The sequence below is a fragment of the Alnus glutinosa genome, chromosome 5 (assembly GCF_958979055.1).
Source record: "Alnus glutinosa chromosome 5, dhAlnGlut1.1, whole genome shotgun sequence".
Lineage (NCBI taxonomy): Eukaryota > Viridiplantae > Streptophyta > Magnoliopsida > Fagales > Betulaceae > Alnus > Alnus glutinosa.
In genome coordinates this window covers 1,030,937-1,048,272 of record NC_084890.1, presented here as the reverse complement: position 1 = coordinate 1,048,272, position 17,336 = coordinate 1,030,937, and the positions used below count along the sequence as shown (strand labels likewise).

The following is a 17,336-nucleotide window of genomic DNA, read 5'->3' as shown; positions in this document are numbered from 1 at the left end:
AATATTGACACAATTAACACTATCCGCTAGCTGCAGAGTAGATTGGGAAGTTTTTAATTTGGGAAACACCACGATTTGATCTGTTTATTAAATTTAGATGACTTTTCCAGCATTTGGTTTTCTTTGATTGTTCTAATTTTTCTTCTTTGATGATTCTTCCATGTTAGCAGGTTTTCTTACCTTCTATTAACTCTAGCTTTCGAATGTTGTTATAAGTTCAGAACCATTAATTGCAATGGAAAGTTTGTGAAATGGAAAGCATACAGAAAGAAAGAGCAGTTCAGAATCAAAGAGAAGCAGAGGATACAAATGACATTACCTGGGGATTGATTGGCACACTGGCCACTGTGTATAAGTCGTCGAACGGTACTTCACTGGCAACCCCCTACGGTCCTACTCTCTCTCTCTCTCTCTCTCTCTCTAAAGAGTAGCTGCAGAGCTTGACTTCAGTTGAAGAAGACGAGACTTATTGACTTAACGTCGTACGCGTCGTGTGTGTACGAGTGGTAGATAGTGCATGCGACTTATTGACGCCAAACCTTTCGTCCTATTAAAAAGATCCGACTTCAAAGATTTGTTTTATGTAATAGCTTAATAGCTTTGGGCCGAGTTCGGCTTTTGTAATAGCTTTATGCCTCATGGGCTGAATTCGGCTACATGATGGACTGGCTTCGTTTACTTTGTCAAAGTAACCAATATCATTTGCCGGTGGGTTATAGGATTGATAATTTTTAATACGATTTATAAATTTGATATGAATTCAATATAAAATTTTAAATAATTAGGATTGAGGGGTCTAATTCGTTTAATTAAATATGTTGATTTAGGGTTGACTTATATAGTCTTAAAGAGCCTAATCGATCTGTTTAATTAAATGGGTTGGATTAGAGTTAATCTATATAATCTTATACCTATATCTCAATACGATCTGAATCTAACACACGACATAAATGATGAAAATTTTATACGACCCGTAAATCTAATACAAACGCAACACAAAATTAACATATTAGAGTTAATCTACAAGTAAGATTAAGCAATAAATAAAATATTATGCAAGTAATAAAACTAGTAATTAAGGAAGTAATTCCTTTTCTTGTTAGGAGTGATTTACAAGTAATTTTCTTTTTTTATTGTAGCTTTTTCTCTACAAAGGTGTAGATGTCGCAAGGTAAGAGCATTAAAACATAATTCAAAAAATTTCTTTAAGATATATGTGTTTTTCTTTTTCTGGTGAATTTAATTTCAGTAATGCTCAATTTGTTTTGATGTAAAATATAGTTAAAAATAATAATAATTTATCATGAATTTCAAATTCCTTTCGGTTAACATTGGTTAATTATTGATTTTGAAGAATGCTAGAGCATCTCCTTGTGTTCTCCTGGTGTTTTTTTGGAATGGTATAAATGTAATTTTTTTTATTAAAAAATTACATTTATGCCATCCAAAAGAACATAGATATAATTTTTTATTACATCTATGTCATTACAGGAGAACACTAAGAGAACATTAAAAGATATTCTAGCATTTCTCATTGATTTTACACCCTCCACTGCAACAAAAATTAATATCTCCCCTGAATTTTACCTCTTATAGCTAGCCCTGGTCTAGGAAGCCAATTCCACGCATTGATCAACTCCATTTTGGAAGCTACAAAAGGTTATAATAGGGTGTGTGGCACCCAATCTTTCCTCCCACCTAAAAAGGGGGTAAAACAATATGTTTTTATCAATTTTCTAGGCAACCCAATATGGAAAATATATAGGAGCACCACTATACTTCGTCACAAGGACAGTTGGCATTTAATACCACCTGGCCACAACAAAAGAGAGGTTATCAAGAAAGAGTCGAAGAGATATGATACAAAGTCATCTCAACACATAATTTTTGATTAAATGGTCTCTTAGCTAGTTTTAGGGTTTTTTTTTTAAAAAAAATAAAATAAAAGTTGTCACGTGGATAAAGATGGTTAAAAATTGTGTTTTAGGTTGGCAATGTATCATATCTCTATCAAGAATACCTGTTGTCAACGCCGGTGATCTACCCCATGAACTAACTACAAGTACGCAACCTAGTCAAAGGGAGACACATGGTAGGACTGTACAAAGAAAAAAAGAAAGAAAAGGTAAACACTTTATTCATTCATTCGAAAGATACTCTAATTTAACTTCTTCTCAAGAAATAAGAGATTTTTTTATTATTATTATTATTTTTTTTATTTTTGGTTTTGCCTAAATCTTTACTGACTTATGCAGGGGAGGTCTTCCAGACTCTTCCTTGTTGCCTCCCTCTGGCAGACCTCTAAGCCGGCCAGTCCCCTTAACATGAAACTAGCCGTGCAGATTTGAGGTTCATCAACAATATCCATTTGACGGAATATTAGTCAATCGGTGGCTTATCAATGTTTCCACACTTAGTTATACATCCACAAAAGAAGTCACAAGTTCTTTCTAGCGTCAACTCTATCTCTCTACCTACTATGTAATATTAAATTGCCGTTTATTTCAAAAATTTAAGTCGATAGGAAGATATAAATGTAATCATTTAATTAATATTTTAATATTATTTCTCACGTATGGGCTTAAACTCCATTTTAATAAGTTTAAACAAGTAGAATATTTAATTGAAATGAGAGATAAATGATGGAGTTAAGATTCAAACTCGATTAAGACCTTTAGTTCTGATATCATGTTAAATCACTAGTTATCTCAAAAACTTAAAACCGATAGAAAGCGATAGAATTTAATAAAAAAGAACCATCTTGCTCATGCCAAAGGCACCCATACATCCAGACGCATGCAGACAAGGCGCTAGCTAGCCGCTTGCTTGCTATCCTCACTTACCAGTTACGAGGCACCACATGGGCAAACGCATCTCATGATGAAATAGCAGCTCAAGCCTCATTTGCTTGTTGGCTTCTAAAACAGATAATCGGTTGCAACATTGAACTAAATTTAGCAAACCACGTCTATTTGTTTTTAACAATATGTTAAGTAAATTTGATTCTAGCTAGCTAGTACCCTTTCCTTTTGTGCCACTCGATCTGCTTGGATATTTTTATTCCCAGGTGTTGCATGCACATACTCACTCACAACGGCTTTGATTTGTATTTGTGCAGGACATCTCTGTGGCTCCTTTTGAAATATTTTTGTGCGAATTGTCTTCAACCAGAATTACGACCTGGACTCTTGGAGGGTATCTTGTAAAGGTCAATTATTAAGTCTCGTACGAACTTTGTTCGATCGCCCTGGCCTTGCGACCGAGCCTCTCAGAAGCTTGATCTTTAATCCTTTGAAGCCCGGCCTCTAGTTGTTCGACCACTACAAAAAATTAGTCTTATACCAAATTAAGCTTAGTTGTCGGCGCTTATATTAAAATACCACACACTTGTTTTGTTACTAAAACTTTTTTTCCTACGTACGCATCTTACAAAGCTACACGTACATATAATTTTAATTCAGGCCATGCCACTCCGATCCCTTAAACTGGGCATTTCTATACCCAATGCAAATGGATAAAATGGAGATTTTTAATTGCACGCCCTCTCTCTCTATCTATCAATCAATGTAAACATGTCTTCTCAACCCGTCTTTCAAACTTCGAAGAGTTGGAAGAAAATAATAGAGTTTTGGGTGCGGGGGGAGGGGCGCTTGTGCTGCGCAAAAGAAGCATCCAATACAGCTACAGTAGCATCTGCAGCTTTCATCTCTGCATGCCATTCCCAGCCAAAAACCCCAAGACAAAACCTATATTGAGAGAGACAGAGAGAGCGAATGTTGGTATGTTTGTCTTTGTCATACATTATTGTTCAATCAAAGCATGATGACTTCCCAAGATTATATTTCTCCCTTCTTACCCTTTGTCTTTTTCCTCTCGGACTACCCCCACCTATTCTGCTTTAACAGAGAGAAAAATTAAATAGAGGGAGAATTTGAAAGAGAAATATTACTTTTAGGATTTGATATCCATGCACCTAAAGGCCACCCAAAAAAGGCTATCTCCATCACCTCCTAAGCTAATTAAGAGGCCTTTTTGGGACAAGCTGACAGCGGATATCATCCAACTTAATATTCCTCCAAACACACCCTTCCATGAGCTAGTTTCAACATTCTCTTGGACTTTTCTCAAAACCCTTTTCTTCTTTAGCAATGCTGTTGCCTCTCTCCTCTCGTACACTACAAACAACCTCCTTAGATTTGGCCACACAACCTCTTCTCTTTGGACTTTGCAGCCTAGCTGCCGATTCTCATTCCTTTTCCAAATCATTTAAAATTTATCGAACAACTACACTCGCTTAAATTTAATTCAAAAGAACGATCTTTACAATACCCAATTGCCTATATATATATATGTATGCCTAAAGCTATTCAGAACTCCTTAAGAAGCTACTTTCTCAAATGGGTAGGGAAGAGCAGGATTCCTCTGTCATTCATTCCTCCTCCTCCATTGCTCTCTTGCAAGAGAGGTTCAGGCAGCTGCAAAGAGTGAAAGAAATGAGAGAGGAAAGAGAACTCATCAGAATGCTCGCCGAACCTAAACAGCTCAATCTCTATCCCTCCATGCCTAACGAACAGCCATCGAGGTTATTTTTCCACTCTGAGCTCATCATCCCACCAAGGTCACCTCCACAAGTTTCCCTCTCTGTTTCGCCTCCATCTCAGAGCAGACGGCCGGCAGACTATTCTGTCAGCGAGACCCCACTCGTCGTGAACTCATGGCGCCACACAGATCACAGATCCTTCGAATTCAACGACTCTGAGTCTGATCACTCTAAAGTTGATACTTCTCTTCATCTGTAAACGACCACATATATACTAGCTCTTTAATTCCGGTCATGTAATATTGGTTGAGTTGCCATATTATTAGTACTATAAGACATGTTCTTGCCTTAATCGTGTTTTTCCATGAAGCTGTCTGTCCAAGGTTTTCAGTCTATAACTCCTGTATCATTATATAGGCTAAAAGCCAAGACGTCGAGCGGGCATAAATTGTAGCTCTGTTGAAATATTTTGGTGATGCTGATCAGTTACATGAATAATATTTCTGAAGTCTATACATATGTATGAGAAGTGGTAAAATATTAATGGAATAATTAAATTAGTTATCCCTTATCTATTTAAGTTTTTAGAATAAGTGATGATTTAACATGGTATAAAAGTTAAGGTCTTAAATTTGAGCCTTATTTTTATTATTTATTTCTTATTTTAATTAAATATTCACTTGTTAGACCTTGCCTTTTGAAAGAAGCCGGTGAATGGTTAATTAGTTTGTGTCAATTAATAATAAGAACAAATTGTTAAAATCCATTTGGCCATGCAATTGTGTAGGTTAAAAGTACAATTTTAAGCAAAATTGCAGAAAATGTATCTTTTAAGACTGCGTTTTCAAGAAATTGAGGTTTGAAAACGTATAGAAATCTACTTATGTTTTCAAATTGCGGAAAATAAGTTGATTTTTTTTAAAAAAAAAAAAACGTACGATTTTAAATGTTAAACTACGATTTTAAAGATCAAATCACAAATTTACAAAATGCTTGAACTCTTTTTTTTTTTAAATTGCACTTTCAAATCACTATTTATTTAACTACATGGTTTAAAGGCCAAAGCGCAATCTAATTTTGTTTGCTGATTAATTAGCAGCTTGTATTGTGATTAAAATAGACAACCCAGGTCAAAATGACCACAGATTAATTGATTGAAGCCTCTGGGGATATATATATAGTTAGGACCAAGTACACCATGTTATAATACTCTTTGTCGTAGAGTCTCCAGTTAAAACGACAAGAATAGGTCGCTTCACTTGAAGCAATTGGTTGTCTTCGTCTTCTTTTTTCCTTTTTTTGACATGTCCATGCAAGAAAGGGGATGAGGGAATTCAAACTAGTGACCTCTGCTTCATGAGGCGTGGTTCCCAGCCGATTAAACTACTCCTTGAGAACAATTAGTTGTTTTTGTTTATGACAACTGACAAGTTACACGGAATCCGGCCAACGGTAACTGATCCTCTCCCGTTGGTTTCAAGTCCAGATGATCCAAATTCCTGGGCAACGGTCATGGGCCTCCTACTCCTGGCTATTAAACTTGCATATCTTGTCTAAATTCAAATGGAAAAAAAATATCGTCAAAATTAAATTGATATTTGCTTTTAAAATATATAATATTTACATATATTTGTAATAGAGCATGTGATTTTCATAATATAGAAGTCCGTTCAAAAAATAAACGTCAATTTAATAAATAGAGTTGAAGAAAAATTTCTCAACCCTAATTGAGAGAAAAACTTTACTAAAAAAATATATATGTGAGATTGAATGAGATGCGACGACGGGTTAATTGGTATTTGATTTGAAAATAATTGTTATTGCAGTACTAATTCAAAATTAGATGTTTCTCCAGAATTGTTTATAATAGAGTTTTAATTAAATAATATCTTGAGTTTCTAAAAGCTTTTAATAAAATAATTATAATTAAAACAAATTATCTATATATATATATAATAGTATAAATCACGTGGCAAAAGGATGAGGAATAATGTCTACATTAATGAATCACGTAACGAAACACGGCATGTTTCCTAAAATTTTTATATATTAAATAAAAATTATTTTTATTTCTCCACAAAAAAACAAAAAACAAAAAACAAAAAAAAAAAAAAAAAAAAAAAAAGAGGAAAAAACAAAAGCAAGATGCACTCACGTTAGACAGCAATTCGGATTCGTGGACCTTTAAAGTGAGCACTTGCCTTTTCCCTTTCAGTTTCCTCGGCAAATGGGTCATCTGGACGCTTTCATGCTGACCATAGATTTGTATGACTTCTTTTTGACCTTTTCGTACGAAGACCAATCAAATGTAATAAAATTTCCTATGAAAATATTACAGCCACAGGTACATGTAGTTGATCGCACCCCCGACCGAAAATGCACTCAGGAGGACAATAGCAGCAAGCTCTCAGAAACTTGTAAGGGTCACCGGCGGGATACAATCAATGCTTAAGTCAGTAAGAATTTCTTAGAGAAAAAGTATGAAAGGAGAAAATCAAAGTAATATAGTTTCTGGGGGTTACTTCTTGGTTGATCTATGTTCTGTAGTGAAGTTCATTGTCATGTGTCATCTTCGGGTCGAGTATGGGCTTAAGAGGGTAACGAAAACGCATCCTTGCCCTAACAAGCTGCCGTTGTTAATTACCCAATTCTCTAATGGAATAATATGTGACAATTATAATAGAGAAATGCTACATATCATCTATTTGTCTTCTTTTTGTCCCCCCAAAATTGATGTGGCTCTTAAAATTACCATTAGATCAAAATCCAATAATGATCTATCATAAATTCAATGATAATTTTAAGAGTCACATCAATTTTAGAAGGATAAAAGGAGGACAAGGGGATGATATGTAGCATTACTCATTATACTGATGTGGCGAGGCAATGATCTCTTGAAATACGCCTTTCTTTAGTGCCGGCATGATTAATGAACCGATCCGTCTAACTCACGGGGCTCATGTTTTTAGGCCCAATTGTATTTGGATCATGGTGTATTAGATCTAATTTTAAAGAAAGCTAGTCTAAATGTTTTTGCGTGACATTGAAGAAATGCATAGAGAATAATGGAATCTCAGCTTTCTTGAAAGCTGAGAATTTCTTTGATAATCTTAAAGTTACTTCATATATATGTAGGACTAACTAATGGATGTGAAGTGAATGTCTAGTTCCCAGGATATAGATTGAACCACCTGCAGACTGCAGCATCTTCCAGAGAACAATGTCGTCTCCGTTGCCAAGAAATCTTCTAGCTCTGCTCCTCTTGACACTAACTCTTCAAACCTCTGGTAGAATCACTATCCAAATTCCAATGCTTGCGTTTTGCTTTTTGTAAAGAAGCAAAACGATTCATGTTTTTGTGTTGCTTGTTGGAGTCCTGTTAATACATCTCAATCTCTATGTTTCATAACCTCTGCTCTGGTTTTACGTTAAATCATTTAATTCTGACTTTGTTTGGTAATGGTAAGATGGGCAATTTGAGGGATGGTGCATAGCTGATGAGCAGACCCCAGATGATGAACTGGTGAAAGCGCTCGACTGGGCTTGTGGAATAGGAGGTGCGGATTGCAGCAAAATACAAGTAAACAAGGCTTGCTACTTACCAAACACAATAAGGGACCATGCCTCTTATGCCTTCAACAACTATTATCAGAAGTTCAAGAACAAAGGAGCTACTTGCTATTTTAACTCAGCTGCAATGATCACTGATCTTGACCCAAGTAAGATGCTTAAAAGATCCTGCATAAATCATTTCGACTTAGATTATTAATTAATTGGATTTCTCTTTTGTTGCTATTTAATTAACTTCTTAATTGGACTTGCTTCGCTAAAAGAAGAAAGAAAAAGAAATATTCCTTTTCATGTTCATTGTAGATGTTCAAGTCGATCTGCTGAATGATGTTAGATGACCAACAATTTTTCTCAGAATTTTTTGAAATAGATCTTTGTGACATCAAAATGAATGTAAAATATTGCTTTTCAATCAGTTAAACACAGATCCATATGACAGAAGTTGAGAATACAAGGGAGAGTCTATGCAGAAATAATTTGCTTTTGAATGGTCTGTCATCATCTATGTTAGACGAAAATCTTCAGTAATTTGTTGTCCGAATGTTTAGGTAATACATTGTGAAAAAGCTTATATAAATAAATTTTAGACTCTCCGGCTACTACTCAAACCTTAGCTCACATTCATGTGTTACCCAAATTGGAGATCCTTATCCCTTTTTCGGTGGACGAGGGCCTTGTTCATATGCAATCCTAAAACTTTCTTTATAGGATTAGAATATTAATTGAATTTATCATTTTCTAATTGTTTTAGTTTTTTTTAATAATTAGTGTTTTTTTTTAATAATTTGTGATTTAAGATGATGTGAGACAAAAAAAAAAAAAAAATCTGAATTCGAACCTAATTTAATTTATATTTCAGTCAAATAGGTTGTCTTACCAACAATGAGATGGCGATGTGATAGAATATATCTGGGTTTTGATAGCATATATATATAATGGAAAAGGCCATCATCTTATCTCCTTTATCTTTGGTGGCAGGTCATAATTCATGCAAGTTTGAACATCTTCTTTGAATGAAGTGCACAACAAAAGGATAATATTCCCTCACACGAGGGTGGGTTTCAGTGTATGAGACTCACCCCATGTGAGATGCAAATAGCATTTTTCTATATGAAATGGCAAATGTCATCATCTTTGGTGACGTGTGCCATAATGCATGCAAGTTTGATACCTTCCTTGAATGAATTCATCAAGTAATTGCTGTAAAATTCACTCTCTCTCTCTCTCTCTCTCTCTCTCTCTCTCTCTCTCCTTTGGCAACAATTAACAAATTGAACAACTTCCATACCCTTTTTTTAAAAAAAAAAAAAAAAAAAAAAAAAAAACAAATCTAAGCAATTGAAAAGTTCCCTATTTTTTTTTTTTTTTTTTTAACTTATTGATTAAAAAAACTAAAAAATATCTTAAAATGAACTTAGGCTATATTAGTTTCAAAGAAATGATTGAGGAGGACCTTTAACCGTCACCCCTTACCCCCTTTTGTATAAAAAAAAATTCAATTTTATTTAAAAAGTACATTTTTTATTTTTATTTTATTTTTTAATAAAATTGAATTTTTTATACAAAAGGAGGTGAGGGGAGACGATTAAAGGTCCCCCCTCAATCATTTCACTAAGTTTCGACATAAAATATTTTTTGTTGAAAAGATTTTCAGCTAAATCATTTTACAAGAAAATGATTTTAGCTGAAAATATTTTGCAATGTTTGGCTCATATGGAAAATAATTATAGCGGGCAATGGCCGATGACGACCAAAAACGACCGGCAACTTCTGGCGAACTTCAGCTGCATCTGGCAAACGGAATCCGGCGACTTTCGGCAGAGGCAGAAAATAAACTGGAAGAGAGAATGCGTGTGAAAATAAGAAGCTGAAACTCAGAAAACGGTTTATGATATTAAAAAATGAAAACCATTTTCCAAATATTAAAGAAGCTTTCCATTATTTTCGATCGCACCAAAACACTAAAAAATACAAAAAGTTATTTTCAAAAAATTATTTTACGCCGAAATAAACAAAGCTTAATGAAGGAGAAGATAAAGGACAACGTTTTCTTTTAAGCTGCGCCGGAAGAAATTTCTTCAGTGCAATCTATTAAAATGCATATAAGATTAGTTATATGTTGTAAAGATAAATATTAATTTAATAGATTAAATTGAAAGAATTCTTCCAAACCAGCTCGAATGAAAACTCTATTTGAAAGATAAAAGGAAAATATATATAAAAGGAAAAAGAAACAAATGGCCATCTCATAAGTTTAAAGGTGGGGAAATGATTTTTGGGGGACGAAACAGGTTCTTTTTAATAAAAAAACAAAAAATCAAATATATATATAAAAAAAAAAAAAAAAAAAAAAAAAAAAAAAAAAGAAGTCTCATTTGATAACACTTTTTTATTATATTTACATTTTTTTTTTTAATAAAAATATAGCCTGCAAGAGGACGGTTCATATCACCTCTCTTAAATGTGTTGATCGATCCATATCATATGCAATAAAAGAAGATTGGAAGTATCATCCCTTTCATATCCATAGATAGCCATGCATACCGTGGAGATGGCCTGGAGATCAGGAGATATAGATGAGAGACGCCATGCTATCGTATTGCTCACATACAGATCGAGATTCGCCCGAAACAAGTGCCGGAGTGACAGTGACTCCTCAAACCCCGAAACTCATTAAATTTTCCATTATGGCTTATCATTTATCAATCCCCTTTGCCATCTCTACCAACCAACCACATGTCCCAAGACCCCTCTTGTCGAATTCAAAAAATTAAAATTAAAATTAAATTACGGGATATATATAATAATCATTTCCACTCATAATGTAATTGGATAATGTTAAAAAGGAGTTAATTGATCAATTCGCTGACTTGGGGATAATTTGGTTGCCTTTTGTTTTGAGCAAAGTTTACTCAAATGCTTTGTTGCCGACTACTAGTGGGTTCGTATGCTTTACACGGGTAAGCTAAGCTATGGACTATCTAAAGCTGAAATTAAACGGCTACTATGGAGTCTTTGCTAATAAAAAAGATCATCATAGCTAGGAAGGATTATGATCATGTACAATTGTCTATCTTTATGCAATTTAGTAGGCAATTGTGAGCAACTTTCATTTAAGCTCGTTTGCCGGAACAATGGCTCAACCGAATAGAGGAATTGCAAGTGGGACTGTTAATTTTTTAGATGACCTGTAAATTTGATGTGAACCTTGCATGAAATTAGTGGATTAGAGTTAAGGAATCTGATTCATTTAATTAAACGGGTTGAATTATTGTTAACTTATATAGTCTTATACACATGTCTCGTCAAAACCTGAACAGAAAATGCAAGGTGGGTACTAGGTAGAGGTGAAAATGCGGATGTGGATGCGGTTATTAGTAATATCTGCATTCACAAAATGCGGTTATCACTTTTAGATTTTCGCATCTACACCCGCATTATATAATTACTATCTGTATCCACGCGGTTATTGCGATTATTAAATGCGGTTATTATCCACTATTCTCATATGAAGTAATGAACGTTTTAAATTGCTATATGCAAGATTAAATCATGCAGTTATTACTATATGCAAGCTTAAATAAATTAAGATTTAACTTGTTATACAATTTGCGATTATCAGTCATAGATGATCATTGTCTTATAGATTAATTAAGATTTAAATTACCAAAGAAAATAAAAATAAAAAATAAATGCAATGAGGTATGACTTTGAGATGATAGTAAAAAAAACTTAACATAATTCAAAAGTCTTAAACTTACTAAATCCAAAATGAAGTCATTTTAGTGAATTTAATTATATATATAAAGAGAATGCGAATGTGAATTTTTTTTTTTTTCTAACTACGTGTTAGGGAAATTTATATAAATTAAAAAAAAAAAAAAAAAGAGCTTTTGGTGACCCCGGACAAGCGCAGAGCCCAACAGCAATAACACGGAGAGTCCGGAGAGGAAATGAGGAACAGTGAAACATTAAATGAAGGCATTAATGGGGAAATCACTTCATAAAAAAGCAGTGGTCCAGTTGGTCAAGGACAACCGCCGCCATCCAGGAAAGCATAAACTACGGCGTGAGATGACCATCTGGGACGGCCGAAGGGCATTAATGAGGAAAAGATGAGTATCTCAGAGTAATAAATGGTCGTACGGACTAAGGAGAAAAGGGGGACAATAAGGAACAAACAAGGAAATAAAAGAGTGTGAGAAAAACATTTCCAGGTTATCCAATCAAAAAAAGATTTTTCATCCTCCATACTTTGGACCCATACTAATTTGATCGTCGGAGGGGATTTGGCCGGAAACCCCGCCGGTCCTTTTGTTTTGCAGGACTTAGAGAAAATCGTTCCAAGGCTTTTGCTCTAATCGTTCGGAATCCGAAGACCTCAGGAGCTGACACGTATCACATTCGAAATTTGACCTCAACACTGCGGTCGCATAAACAAATAACAAATGTAAATATATTTTCAGACCAGTGTTAGGGTTGCTCGGTTTATGCTTCATGATCAGTTTTTAAGAAAGCGCGTGGCCGGCGGTGGGACTGGCGAAGACAAAGACGGTCGGTCTAAATGGTCGCACTTCATCATGCTAACGTGTGAACACGAACGCATAACCTACCACTCGAATGGCCCACCAGTCCACCACAATGGCCAAATCAATATCAAAATGAACCACTTTAATCATTCCTTCATCGGCTTTGAAATTTGCTATTTACTATTTTTTCATATTTCTCTCATTTTTTTTCCTTTAAAATCAACTATTAAATATATATAATTTATATCAAATTTGTAATATTCACATGTTGAAAATCAAATCAAATTATTAATTTTGAAAAAATGAAAGAGAATAATAAAAAAAAAATACTAAATAGCATTTTTCATCAGATTTTTCCCCTATTTGCCTTTGTTTTGGCTTTCATCCAGTTTTCTAAAATGTTATTACATATATTCGCACTAACAACAACAATAAAGACTACAACATTTGTCAATATATAATTTAAATAATATAATAAAATACTTATTATTACTGGATATGTAAAATTGTAACATACTATTTAATGGCCCAATTTTAATTTTTTTTAAAAAAAATATTTAAAAATGCAGCATTTTTCATCATGAAATTTCAGCACACCTCCATTTAATGAGAGATGAGAGGATTTAAGGCCCTCCTCACCTTATCTGACTCTTTCTTGGGACAAGAAACCGTTCCCTCTTTCCACAAAAGAAAAAAAAAAACCCTAAATGCAGAAAATGAAAAAGAAAAAGAAAAAACTCCTTAAATGCAGAAGACGTGTGAAAGGGTGAAAGCCAAGCCCCATTGAATGCCCACTTTTATGTATAGGAAGCGGTGTCCTTTGTCTACGCAGGTCATTCATTTGTACAGCCTCGAGCTTTGACCATTTGGCAGGCCGAGCAAATACAAAGGAGTTAAGAAGAGACAGGAACGTACAAGTTTAGTTTCTGCGTGTCAGTGTGTGTATTTAAGTAGTGGAAGTTTATTGTTGAGGCTTTGTGTGGGTGTGAGACTTGCCTTGCCTCTTGCTCTCTACTCTGTACTATCTTTTTCTTCTTCTCTTTCGAGTGTGGATCTTGGGAAGGATGAGTTATTTGGGCGTGGGTGTTAGTCCCGGGAATGTTCCAGTGTATCATGCCACAAATGTGAAGCTAGTGGATAGGAGCGTGCGGGTGGCAGAGCTGGTGTTGAGGTGTGTGATTTGTGCTTTAGGAGTTCTTGCAGCTGTTCTTGTGGGGACTGACACCCAGGTCAAAGAGATCTTCTCAGTTCAGAAGAAAGCTCGATTTACAGACATGAAAGCTCTTGTGTAAGATCTCAAACCATCCCTCTCCCTCAGCCTGATGTTTAAGGTTTAATTGTTCCTGATTTTGTGACCAATTTTCATTTATGCAGGTTTTTGGTGGTAGCCAATGGGATAGCTGCTGCCTACTCTTTGCTGCAGGTGCTGCGATGTGTTGTGAGCATGGTTAGAGGAAATTTGCTTTTCAGCAAGCCCTTAGCCTGGGCCATCTTCTCTGGTGATCAGGTTCATTGCATTCTAGATTTTTTTTTTGACCCTTTTACTTTATCAAAATAAAAAATATTGTACACTTTCTTTTTTTTTTTTTTGGAGTAGAATATTGTACACTTAATATCTTTTCTCTTTGTTCACATGGCATGCATGAAAAGCCTAGCTAGGGCCACCGCCCATACTTTATTTGTACCTTTGACATTAATATGCTTCATATTATAAGTAGGCTTTCTTTCTGTACAGTGTACACCTATTACCCATATTGACAAACAGCATATTGGTATAGGATTTGAACCATCTAAGATCATCTCTTTCCTTTTCCTTTATGGATCCTTTGAACTGGCTCGGACCCTGTCTCATAAATTGACATCCAACGAGAAATCTGTTCCTAGAGCACGCATGCACATTTTTACAGAGTAAAAGAACAGAGTTAGAACACATGCATGAGAATGACATGCATTTTTAGTTAGTTTGAAAGAAAAACTGTGTTAAATTGCATGCTAGATTTGTGCTTTTATCATTGTGGTAGCTGTGACAAACGATGAATCTCAATCAAACAAAATTAAATTTAACTATTTATCTCAAAAAGTAATTAAATCTTTTTAGGGTCATTTGAAAAATGAATATCGAAATAAAATTGAATGTATACTAGGTAGACAGGGCTCCATTGTCTTGTTTTGTTTAATAGGTCGAAACACTTGTCAATACCAGTTGCATGCGTGCCATTTTGCAAATAGTATAAGCATGGTTTGCCTTCTCTCGGACCATGTGCCTGCATGTGTCTCTTTTTGTCTCCGTCATAACCCACCTGCTATACATTAATTCTTGCAGTCAGGGAGGTGCCCTTATATAAAATTATCAGCACAATAAGGCCATATGTGATCGTCTGGACACATCTGACCAGACCCTTTCAGTATAACATTTGAAATGTGAAATAAATGGAGCCTTGCAATATGAACTATATATGAACTCAATTGATGAACTTCCAAGTTTGTAATTCTGACTCTGACAGACCTGACTAGCTAGGTGATAAGAAGCTGTGGACCTTCCCTCCTCTTCCACTGCATGTCGACTTTTCAGGCAAAAAAATAATCCACAACTTGTCATCATAAATCAGAGAATGTGATATCATAAATGCATTTGAGTACTGTACTTGACCGCAGCAACTTATAATATATATGTTCTAGGCCGCGGCTGATGTGGACAGAAAAAGCCCAATGTGTTCTTATTATAGCGTTTCAGCTGATGTTAACTTGTTTGGGCAGGTAATGGCATATGTGACCCTGGCCGCAGTGGCTGCCGCGGCACAATCAGCGGTGTTTGCAAAGTTGGGGCAGCCAGAAGTGCAGTGGATGAAGATATGCAATATGTATGGGAAGTTCTGTAACCAAGTTGGAGAGGGAATAGCGAGTGCAGTATTTGTTAGCCTTAGCATGGTGGTACTGTCTTGCATGTCTGCTTTCAGTCTCTTCCGCCTGTATGGTGGGAACAAAGCCAAGAGCTGCGCAAGGTGGTAGGCGTTTTAAGACCTCTCTGTTGTAACTAATTGACCGACCTCTCTGCTCTCTGCACTCTGCCCTCGGCTCTTGAGCTCATGGGTTTTGTAATTTCTAAGTGTTCTATGTATGATGATGATTAAAAAGTGAGCCTTGTGATAGCCCTTTGAATACGACAATAATGGAGGCCTGGGTTTTGTAATCAGCGTTGATCTTCGTGAACTGGGCGGAATAGGATTTGATACTTCGGAATTTAAAGTTGATGTATCTAATGGTGTATATGAAGTCAATGTTGGCACATTATAAAATCATGTACACTCTTAGATGTATCAACTTTAAATCCTGACCATAAAATAAATAGTATCTATTTAATTTAAAATGGAGAGGATTCTATTCCGAACTCGGCTCTCGAGAGGTTGCTACCGTCGTTAGATTACATGCTCTAGGAGAATACAATATTCATCATTCCAGGCTTGTTTTTTCGAAATTAAACAAGACAAAGGAAATGCTACAGGAAGAAAGTTTTTTGACATTTCAAAACTAATACAAGTGGCCATGATATAATTTGATGCATTGCATGCTTAAAATTGTTCCATGGTAGGGTTATTTACACCCCTTTCATTTTGCATCGTTGACATCACATCTCACTTGTCATATCTTTTTTTAAATTTTATTTGGAAGGAAAATTACTTACCTGATCTTTGGGATTTCCAAGTGTAGCAAACAGACCTTTCATCTTTGGGGTATCAAAAATGTCATGATCAACCTTAGGGTGAGTAATATGTCCCAAATGGTCTCTGCCATTCAAGTTTTTGACGAAAACCATTAAATGCATACATAGATACACATCACACGATCAATCATTGACAACTGATCACTTGGGCTTGTTGGCCTTATAAAATTATAATTTCATTATCTCAAACATATTTATGTATATATATATATAGAGAAGGTAATCCATAAGCAGAAAAGAGTGGTTGGCACATCAGAACCACTCTCTTCTGATGAGGAGGAGGGGATGCCACTTTTCACCATGTGAGGGGCGGTCTCACCTCACATGGTCAATCAACTGCCCCACTCTTATAGGGAGGCAACCGACCATTCTTTAGTGCGGGGCAACCTCTTTTCTTTACGTGTGAAAAAGAAAAAGAAAATTAAAAAAAAAAAAATTAAAAAAAAAAAAGAGAAAAAGCGTGAGATAAAAACTCATCAGTTTGCTAAGGCCATTGAGAAAGATTTTTAGTGATTTGAATCACCAAAATAGCTAAAAAACTATTTTAATAAGTCTAATAAAAATGCTATGTTGTGTGTATACAGTGTGTTTATAAAAAAAAATATAATAAAAGCTAGTATCCTAAGCATTTTCTACGCGTAATTGTAGTAAAATAGTGAACGAATTATTTCGAAATATCTCATTCATCCAATTGGTAGTACATATTTAAGTGTGCTTCACTAAGTTCACTTTGATACACTAATTCTAAAATGGGTTAAACTAGCTTGATTTTGAAATCGCTATTACAGATTATTCAGTATTGTGTCTTTTTTTTTTTTTTGCTTAGTTTAGTTGTCATTGTGATTAATCACTGATTATGGATGAAGAGTGCCAAGAATGGGCTTGCAAGTTCGATCTAGGAATGAGCTACGTCTTAACGAAGAGTGCCAAGAATTATGTGGATTAGGTTGTAAATTTGGAATAGATAAACAAGATA

General features: G+C 35.1%; 2 protein-coding genes across 2 annotated transcripts; both read left to right on the top strand.

Moving 5' to 3' along the window:
• The first annotated feature begins 7,693 nt into the window (after positions 1 to 7,693).
• Positions 7,694 to 9,318, top strand: LOC133869498 (glucan endo-1,3-beta-glucosidase 4-like). The gene is made up of 3 exons (XM_062306521.1): positions 7,694 to 7,827; positions 8,008 to 8,259; positions 9,089 to 9,318. Exons 1-3 carry the CDS (start codon positions 7,761 to 7,763, stop codon positions 9,121 to 9,123), a joined length of 354 nt encoding a protein of 117 aa, XP_062162505.1. The 5' UTR covers positions 7,694 to 7,760; the 3' UTR covers positions 9,124 to 9,318.
• A 3,969-nt stretch (positions 9,319 to 13,287) lies between these two features.
• LOC133869496 (CASP-like protein 2B1) lies at positions 13,288 to 15,788 on the top strand. Its single transcript, XM_062306520.1, has 3 exons — positions 13,288 to 13,927; positions 14,014 to 14,146; positions 15,397 to 15,788. Exons 1-3 carry the CDS (start codon positions 13,704 to 13,706, stop codon positions 15,646 to 15,648), a joined length of 609 nt encoding a protein of 202 aa, XP_062162504.1. The 5' UTR covers positions 13,288 to 13,703; the 3' UTR covers positions 15,649 to 15,788.
• The last annotated feature ends 1,548 nt before the right edge of the window (positions 15,789 to 17,336 follow it).